General features: G+C 36.5%; 1 protein-coding gene across 1 annotated transcript; it reads left to right on the top strand.

Annotated features, from left to right (window-relative positions):
* Positions 1-253: 253 nt before the first annotated feature.
* Positions 254-10264, top strand: LOC141301250 (L-lactate dehydrogenase A chain). Its single transcript, XM_073831504.1, has 7 exons — positions 254-388; positions 2438-2555; positions 4669-4842; positions 4938-5111; positions 5214-5331; positions 5582-5705; positions 7704-10264. The coding sequence occupies exons 1-7, from the start codon at positions 260-262 to the stop codon at positions 7866-7868; spliced, it is 1002 nt and encodes a 333-aa protein (XP_073687605.1). The 5' UTR covers positions 254-259; the 3' UTR covers positions 7869-10264.
* The last annotated feature ends 12 nt before the right edge of the window (positions 10265-10276 follow it).

Genomic DNA, 10276 nt, shown 5'->3' with positions numbered 1-10276 from the left:
TCTGCACACACAGCGCTGCAGAGGCTGGAGGACGTGACGGATGAAAATAGCGCTTTGCTCTTACACCTTTAACCTTTTCCCTTTTCCCTCTCTGTATTTGACATGGAGATGAAATAGCTACGTTCCTTAGTGGAGCCCTCAGTGTCATGTAAACGATCCGTCGGAGCAGTTGTTTGAAAATGCCAGTTCAGATTACTCATAGTCTTAATGATGTGTTTAAAATGCATAGCTGATGAGATTCTGTCTCTTGTAGTTGAAGATGGCCTCTACAAAGGAGAAGCTCATCGCTCATGTGAGCAAGGAAGAGTCTGCAGGGCCCACCAACAAGGTGACAGTGGTGGGAGTGGGAATGGTTGGAATGGCTGCCGCCATCAGCATCCTCCTCAAGGTCAGTGAGTCACTGCAATGGATAAACAGCCATTACATTCATTACAGTCATGCTTTGCCATTTAAAATGTCTAAAATTAATTTTAAAATAGAAAAAATATATAAATTATACAATTCATACAATTAAATAACAATGTTTTTCCATTTATTTAAAATATATTTTTTTAAATAAACTGAGTAAAATTAGATATTTTAAATTATGTAAATGACTAATTAAAAAAGTAATTATTTTTACTTAATTAGAAAATAAATTGAGGAACTAATAATGTTATCTTTTAAATTTAGTAACCTTGATCTACATTACAGATTTATTTTAAAATTAACTGAAAGATTATGATTTTATTTTAAAATAATGAGTGAAATTAGACCAGTTAAATTACCTAAATGAGTAAAATTGGGCCTTTTGAAAATATTTAAATGGTAGATTTATTTAAAATTAGCTAGGAAATTAATAATGTATTTTAAAATAAATTGTTAAATAAGACCAAGTTTTCATCGTTGTAATGAAAAAGGATGGAAATGTGCCTTGCGTTTACTACAAATGCTTGAATATTAATTATAAATATTATAAATTTATAATATTACTATATATATATATATATATATATATATATATATATATATACACTTAAACTGAGTAATTGGAAGTGTTAAATTATGCAAATGACTTGTTGATAATTAAGAATTTAATTATATTTTTTTATTTAATTATAAAAAATTGCAGTATTCTAAAACAAATTGAGTCATTAATGTGTGTCTGTATATATTATTATTTTTAATGCAGTAACTTTTTAAAAACATCTAAATTACAGATTTATTTTCAAATTAATTAAACAATTAATAATTGATTTTAAAATAAACTGAGTACAATTACATCTGTAAAATAACCTAAATGACAAATCTATTTTAAAATAAATTGAGTTAAATGTGGCTTTTTTAAAATATCTAAAATGATAGATTTATTTTCTAATTCATTTTAAAATAATTAGATCTTTGTAAAGCATCTAAATGACAGTTTTCATTGTTCTAACAATAAAGGACAGAAATGTGCCTTGTGTTTACTACAAATGTCCAATGAATATTAATTATAAATAGTTTTTTTTTAAATTATAAATATAATTATAATTTATTTAATTTTAAACAATGCAGAATTATCAAATAAATTGGGCCTTTTTTTAAAAAAATATTTAATAAATAGATTTATTTATTTTTTTATTAATAAAGAAATTAATAATTGTGGTTCTTGTGGGATTCTTTTGTGAGCCGTTTGGGTTTGAATCTGGCTCGTGACATTTCCCAACCCAGTTCCCTCATTATTTCTTGCAATCTAACTTTTTCTGTAAAGAGTAACTATATTAATCTCATATCACTTATATTTGAATTTGAGATTTGATAAAGTTTTATGAGGTAAGCAAATAATTATGTGCCTTTATAATACAATTTTAACAACTGGTTAGAATTTGGACCATTTGTGTAGGTCCAAATGAAATCAAATGCCATGTTGTGTCCACTTTTTCCTGTAACCTCCAAACAAAACAAAAAAAAGAATGAAAATGTCTCATTGATTCTTGCTTGAACTTGGGGATGAGCTTATTATTTTCTCCTGAATTCTCACTGTGAGTGAAACTGCTGTGGCTCAAGGAAATAACACCTTTCCTGACCTTTGAACATCAAGCAATTTCTGAATGAGCAGGAAGGCCTTGAACCCCCGCCAAGAGTAAACATGATCCCTGTATCTGCGGACCAAGCAAATTCTAAGAGTTTGCATCACTCTTCAGCTCTCTGCATTTTTCCATTGGTGTGAAATGCAATTGCTGAACCTACAATGCATACAACAAAAACTAGCCATAAAGGTCAATTTTTTTTGAAGATTGATCATCTGAAAGTTGAATAAATTTAAGCGTTCCATGGATGTATGGTTTGTTAGGATAGGACAATATTTGGCCAAGATGCAACTATTTGAAATCTGGAATCTGAGGGTGCAAAACGAATCAAAATACTGAGAAAGTTGTCCAAAATGAAGGTCTTAGCAATGCATGTGTTTGTGCAGGATCTGACTGATGAACTCGCCCTAGTGGACGTGATGGAAGATAAACTGAAAGGAGAGGCCATGGACCTGCAGCATGGCAGCCTCTTTCTCAAGACACACAAGATAGTGGCGGATAAAGGTCAGATTTCGTAGTCTACCATTAAACTAAAATGTGAGTGAAAAAAGAAGGCAATTTATGGTTGATGATAAGGAGCAGGAAGTTTGATTGGTGCTGTTTGGTGGTAAAAACGGTGTGCTTGAACACACTGCAAGGTGTACAAATTTTGGGCACCGTTTTAATCTCTTATGTACAGAGTAACTAATCTGAACAACTCTTCATGCACAGCAACTCCCAAAAGTGCAATAATTGGCACTCATGACGTGAAAGATTTCATTGACATTCACAGTTTGTTCCAATACTCAAAGATGGCCCGACACTGGTCGACCATCCTGTTGCTTTGTCACGCCTTCAACAGAATAATTTTATAAACTTTATTGACTTGAGAAATGATTTTGAAGCCAATCTAGAATAAATGTCTATTCACACCAAGAACAAATTGCAAGAGAAAGGTCTATTCCAGGGATGGGAAACGTCAGTCCTAGAGAGCCACAGCCCTGCAGAGTTTTACTTCAACCCTAAACAAACACACCTGAACAAGCTAATCAAGGTCAGAAGGGTTACAAGGTAGTTCATTAGGGTTGTAGTTTAACTTTGCAGGGCTGTATCAAACCCAGGAGTTTAGGGGAGGTCAGGAGTCCTCAACTCTGGACCTCCAGATCTACTCTCCTGCAAAAGTTTATCTCCAACCCTAATCAAACACACCTGAACAAGCTAATCAAGGTCAGAAGGGTTACAAGGTAGTTCATTAGGGTTGTAGTTTAACTTTGCAGGGCTGTATCAAACCCAGGAGTTTAGGGAGGTCAGGAGTCCTCAACTCTGGACCTCCAGATCTACTCTCCTGCAAAAGTTTATCTCCAACCCTAATCAAACACACCTGAACAAGCTAAACAAGGTCTTCAGAATTACTACAAAGTTGCAGGTGTGTTTAATCCTGGTTGGAGCTAATCTCTGTAGGAAAGTGGATCTCGAGGTCCAGAGTTGAGGACACCTGCCCTAAGTCTTCAACTCGTCTTCTGGGACCAACTCTCCAGCAGAGTTCAGCTACATCCCTAATCAAACACACCTAAACAGGCTAATTAAGGTCTTTAAGATTGCTACAAAGTTGCAGGTAGGTGTGTTTAATCTTGGTTGGAGCTAATCTCTGTAGGAAAGTGGATCTCGAGGTCCAGAGTTGAGGAACCCTGCCCTAAGTCTTCAACTCGGCTTCTGGGACCAACTCTCCAGCAGAGTTCAGCTACAACCCTAATCAAACACCTGAACCAGCTAATCAAGGTCTTTAGGACTGCTTCAGAGGCTACATGAGCTAAAGCCGGTTGGAAATAAACTTTCCAGGACAGTGGGTCTCTAGAAGCAGGGTTGAAGATCTAAGGTCTAAACCAGGAGTGTCCAATCCTGTTCCTGAACGTCTACCTACTTACAAATTTCAGCTCCAGCCCTGATCCAACACACCTGTAATTATCAAGTTCTCCTGAAGATCTTCTAAGCTGGTTCAGTTGTGTTTGATCAGGGCTGGAGCTGCACAGTGCAGGGAGGAGGTTCTCCAGGAACAGGACTGCCCACCTCTGTCTAAACCAGGGATAGGCAATGTTTGTCCTGGAGTGCCGATTTCCTGCAGAGTTTAGCTCCAACCCTGAAAAAAATATTACCTGGCTGTAGCCTTAGTAATCCTGAAGACCTTGATTTGCATGTTCAGGGGGGTGTTCCATAAAACAAGTTTACCAAATAAGCCAGGCTTAGTTTCAGTTAGTCTGACTTATTGTCACTTGATTTGGCTCAAAATAAGTCAGACTAACTGAAATAAGCCTGACTTATTTGGTAAACTTGTTTTATGGAACACCCCCCAGGTGTGTTTGATTAGGGTTGGAGCTAAACTCTGCAGGACAGCGGCACTCTAGGACTGACGTTGCCTATCCCTGGTCTAAAAACATATTTACAATTATTCGGTCTTGAAGTGCATTTTCCAAAAACATAAACATAAGCATAATCAGATCATTGAGACCCTTGAAGCCAGTGGTTTCTACAGTTTACTTAAGCTTGGTCTTAACAGGCTTTGAGAGAGTGTTTGACAGGAATAAAGAAACCAGGGGAGTGTGAGATCTTTCTAAAATTGATTATTCCATGTGATTTCCAGACTACAGTGTGACCGCAAACTCCAAAGTGGTCGTTGTGACCGCTGGAGCTCGTCAGCAGGAGGGCGAGAGCCGCCTGAACCTCGTCCAGAGGAACGTCAACATCTTCAAGTTCATCATCCCCAACATCATCAAGTACAGCCCCAACTGCATCCTTCTGGTGGTCTCAAACCCAGGTATGTCATACCTGGACTTTTTTTTTTTTTTTCAAAGGTTTCAGTTGATGTCATGTAGCCTCAGAGACTGCAAACCAATGTTATCTTCTCTTCAGTTGACATCTTGACCTACGTGGCCTGGAAGCTGAGCGGCTTGCCCAGGAACCGTGTTATCGGTAGCGGCACAAACCTGGACTCTGCTCGTTTCCGTTACTTGATGGGAGAGAAGCTGGGCATTCACCCATCTAGCTGCCATGGTTGGGTAGTTGGAGAACATGGAGACTCCAGCGGTGAGGACTGCAAAGATGATTGGGAGCACAGATGTGCTTTAAGAACACTATGAACACCAATCATTTCCTTCATAAAAAGTAAACGTCCTGTTTCTATTGTAGTTCCTGTGTGGAGTGGAGTCAACGTTGCTGGAGTGTCCCTCCAGGGTCTGAACCCTGACATGGGAACAGAAAAAGACAAGGAGGATTGGAAGAGCGTCCACAAGATGGTGGTTGACAGGTGAATTACTTGAACAGTGGTTTAGTGCACTCATAATTGCCTCAGAATGACATATAGAAAAATTTTAGGGAGAGAGGCCAAGTGTTACGAGTCGTTTCTCTTTGTTTGTATACGATCTGTACTAAATGAGTACTCTGTGTTGCCATTAGAAAACCTATAAATCAGATCGTTGAGTATTTGTCTTGATGTATTTAGTCTGGACTCGTGGTTGTTTATCTGTGTTTAACATAAATCTGTTTTGTATTGGCAGTGCGTATGAGGTTATTAAGCTGAAGGGCTACACTTCCTGGGCTATTGGTATGTCTGTAGCTGACCTGTGTGAGAGCATCTTGAAGAACCTACGCAAGTGTCATCCAGTTTCAACTCTGGTCAAGGTGAGATTCTCTTGTTTACTTCTCAACGGCCATCCATCTTTATTAACCAAATATTGTGAACCATTTTTCTAGTACGGAGAGTCAGAACATGAACAGACCCATATTTTATAATAAACTCCATTTCAAAACCGCCATCTAATGAATGCTAGTCCAAGTGAGGGATTTGGGAAGCTCTTCATGGACGGCAGTTCTGTATTCAACAAAAACGTAAACTTAAAGCACAAGGAAGAACTGACTAATGTTTACATTTGATTCCAGTGTCTTAACAGTTGGATTGTTAGCTTAGCAACATGCTAATGTACAATCTTAATATGTACTGAGTACCCAATCTGAACAACTTTTTGTCTGCCACAAATAGTGCTCATCACTCAAAGAGCATTGACTTGATTAACATTCACAGTTGGTTCCAGTACATCTTACGTTAGCATGCTGCTAAGCTAACAAACGCACAAATATTGGATATGGTTTTAATTGGATTGATCTATCTTGCCGTACAAGTAACTGATCTAATCAACTCTTCTTGGACGAGTACTCATCACACAAAGCAAGTATGTTCACAATTAGTTTCGACAGATGTCCTGTTAACATGTTATTAACAAAGCGCAAACACACAAATATTTTGTTAAGGTTTTACATTAATGAAACTGTTTCATGTACCGAGTAAAAGCTCTGAATAAACTCTTCATGGACAGTGACTCGCACAATTAGTGCTCATGACATGAACCGCTTAAAAGACTTGACATTCACAGTTGATTTCTGTATATTTTATGTTAGCATGTTGCTAAGCTAACAAAACAAGCACAAAAGCACACATATCGGGTGCACATGCAAGTACATTTAACTTGTTTATCTTCCAATGCTTCCTTACTCAATACACTAATGTGGTTAGCATGTGCCTATTTCATTAGCATAGCGACATGCTAACAGCTAACTATCGGAAGCCACTGCAGATTGAGTTTCCTTTGTAAGTTTTCATTGCACTTTCTGAATTTCTGAATGCATCTCTCCGCCATTTTTCGATGAAATTCTTCTCAGAGTTTGTCGGAGTGCATTCTGGGATTGAATTAACTTTGAAAGATATATGTGATGCTGCTTTATATAAGGCCAAAATGAGGCATCTACTAAGGACAAGTATTTTCTATCTCTTTAGCATAGTGACATGCTTACGGCTAACTATCGGAAGCCATTGCAGATTAGATGCCTCAAAATGAGAAATGTAATAAGGACTAGTAATTTCTATCTCTTTAGCATAGCAACATGCTAACGGCTAACTATCGGTAACCATTGCAGATTAGATGCCTCAAAATGAGAAATGTAATAAGGACTAGTAATTTCTATCTCTTTAGCATAGCAACATGCTAACGGCTAACTATCGGTAACCATTGCAGATTAGATGTCTTTATTAGATGCCTCATTTTGACCTTATATAAAGCAGCATTGCATGTAGCTTTCGAAGATAATTCAATACCAGAATGCACTGCAACAAACTCTGAGAAGCATTCCATCCAAAATGGTGAAGAATTTAAAAATTCAGAAAGGGCAATAAAAACTTGAAGGAAAATTGGGCAGTTTGAAAACTTCTGATAGTTCGCCATTAGCATGTAGCTATGCTAAAGAGATAAAAATTACTTGCCTCAAAATGAGGAATCTAATAAGGACAAGTCTTCAGCATAGCAACATGCTAACGGCTAACTATTGGAAGCCATTGCAGACTGAGTTTTCAAACCACCTGAGTTTCCTTTGTATTTCCTTTCTGAATTTCTGAATTCATCTCTCCACCATTTTGGATTAAATGCTTCTCTGAGTTTGTCGTAGTGCATTCTGGGATTGAATTTTCTTCGAAAGATACATGTGATGCCCCAAAATGGGGCATCTAATAAGGACAAGTCATTTTATTCAAAGCAACTTTTGATGTGTGAAATTGTGGGCTAGGATTAGCTTGCTAAGTTTTGGAACAGCTACAGAGCACCATTATCATTGTGTGTTGCTTATTCACAGGGAATGCATGGTGTGAATGATGAAGTCTTCCTCAGCGTGCCTTGCATCCTGGGTAACACCGGCCTGACAGATGTTGTCCACATGACCCTCAAGGCGGACGAGGAGAAACAGCTGGTGAAGAGCGCCGAGACCCTGTGGGGCGTTCAGAAGGAGCTGACCCTGTGAACCGTGGTCTCCTCCAAAATGTAGCCAGTGTCACAAAACCTCTGAGTCCTGCCTATCTCTCTCCTGACCTCGTAAACCTCACTGCCTGTAGCTGTCGGAAATCTCCTCGCCAGTCTCAGATTGTAACCCTCCTTATTTTAGCTACAGAGGAGAAATGGTTTATTCCTGTTGTCTTGACAAAGATCATCAGCCTTTGTAAAAGTTTGTGTCTATGTGCGTACTATTGTATATTCAAGAAAGAAGCACTTGTGAACAAGACGATGTGCAATTTGAGTCTCTTCTTTTATTCCGTTCTGAGGTCAGCTAGCATTCCGTACTCGCGTCCTGCGTCACGCAATTGATCATTTCAACAAGACCAACACGTGAAACCAAAGTTTTACAAAATATCAGTTTCATGAAATATCACGGTGTGTTTACATGTATAACAAAACGATAAACGTTTAAAAATCAGGTCAGAATCCTAGAAAGTTGTTCTTTGAGTTTACAAACTCAAATTGTAAAAAGATATGCGCACAATAGTTCTCATTTGAAAAACAAAAAACTGGTCATTAAACGATTTTCTGCATAACTTTTCACACCGAATTGAACGCAGCTAAGTACCTTCAAATTTTTATGTACAATTTTAAATGCTAAAATGAACAAGAATGGTTTAGCAAACTATTTTAAATTTTCGCATTGAATTTGATCTAACAGTTTAACTTATAACTGTTTTAAAAGAATGGTTTTACATACAATTTAGAATTTTTACATGAAATGCAACAGTTAAGAATAGTTTCACGAACAATTCTTTTAAAAGTTCTAAAATTTAAAATCATGCGCTAAATTTTTACATTAAATGTGACAGATAACTAAAGAATGGTTTAGCGATTGACTTAAAATTTTCACATTAAATTTGATCCAACAATTTAACTTAGAACTGTTTGAAAAGAATGGTTTTACAAAAAATTTTGGATCGTCACATTGAATTCAATACAAAAGTTTTACCATAGAATGATTTTTCGAACAATTTCAAATTAAATGCGGCAGTTAGCTCAAGAATGGTTTAACGAAAGATTTTTGAATTGTCGCACTGAATTTGATGCAACACTTTAACTTAACTGTTTTGCATTTTAAGTTGTTACATTAAATGCAGTTAACAAATAACGCAAGAACTGTCAAGTAAAATTTAATGCAATGGTTTTACGAACAAATGTGAAATTCTACATGAAATAAACGGTTAACTTAAAAATGGTTTAACGAATGATTTTGAATCGTCGCATTGATATTGATCCAACAATTTAACTTAGAACTGTTTTGAATTGTAATGTTAAATTTAATGCGATTTGGGTTTACCTTAGAATGGTTTTACGAACAAAAGTGAATTTCTACATGAAATGTGACAATTAACTTAAAAATGGTTTAACGAAAGATTTTAAATTGTCGCATTGAATTTGATCCAATAATTTAACTTAGAACTGTTTAAAAACAATGGTTTTAGGAATGATTTTGAATTGTCGTGTTAAATTAAATGTGATTTGGGCTTACCTTACAATGGTTTTACAAACAAATGTGAAATTCTACATGAAATGCGACAGTAAACTTAAGAATGGTTTAACGAATGATTTTGAATCGTCGCACTGAATTTGATCCAACAATTTAACTTAGAACTGTTTTTAAAGAATGGTTTTAGAAACAAATTTGAATTGTCACATTGAATTTAATGCAATGGTTTTACGGAAAAATTAGAATTTCCACAAGAAATGCGACAGTTAACCGAATAGTTAACCGAATGAGTTTGAATTGTTGCCTTTAATGGAATGCAACGGTTTTAGAATCAATTTTGAATTGTTACACTGAATGTTACTTAACAATTTTGAATTGTTAATTGAATTAAACGCAACCATTTGCGTAAGAATGTCAAAACACTGTTTAAGGCATTTCATCATCGCAAACATTGCAAGACTGCGCAAGAAAACACACGCCATAACCCAAGTTTAATGACTTTGCGTGACTTCTTCAATCATAAGTGCACTGATTGTCTACCGGAAAAAGCACTTTTACGTATATCTTGGGATAAAAAAAACTTTTACAACGGCTTAATTTGTTCTCGAGGTTAATTGTAAATTATGGTATGACATAAAATCATATTGAGGTGTTGAAAAATGGTTTAAGTTTATTGTTTAGATAATCCATCTACTTGCAATTTGTGTAAGTGTACACCTTACGTATCAGCTGGAAACAAAGTGCTGTTTTTAATGTATTTTTTTTTCTGTCAGTGTTGGTTCAACGCAAGAGCAACGACACACTCCTAGCCGAGTGGTGATACACAGCGACGGTTATAGCTGTTACTTGAAGCGTGTGATTGTAGAATTGAGACGCAGCCCGTGACTGAATAAACATAGTGACTAACTACAAAAGCTCTCTATTGG

This window comes from Garra rufa, chromosome 25, assembly GCF_049309525.1.
Source record: "Garra rufa chromosome 25, GarRuf1.0, whole genome shotgun sequence".
NCBI lineage: Eukaryota > Metazoa > Chordata > Actinopteri > Cypriniformes > Cyprinidae > Garra > Garra rufa.
Note: the sequence above shows the minus strand (reverse complement) of the source record. Positions and strands in the feature narration are given on the sequence as shown.

What these genes read in the sequence shown, in the direction of transcription:
- LOC141301250 (XM_073831504.1), top strand. Translation starts at nt 260, where the DNA reads ATGGCCTCTACAAAGGAGAAGCTCATCGCTCATGTGAGCAAGGAAGAG. An exon ending in TCTGGTGGTCTCAAACCCAG is followed by an intron (nt 4,843 to 4,937) that starts GTATGTCATACC and finishes TCTTCTCTTCAG; the next exon opens with TTGACATCTTGACCTACGTG. An exon ending in CACAAGATGGTGGTTGACAG is followed by an intron (nt 5,332 to 5,581) that starts GTGAATTACTTG and finishes TTGTATTGGCAG; the next exon opens with TGCGTATGAGGTTATTAAGC.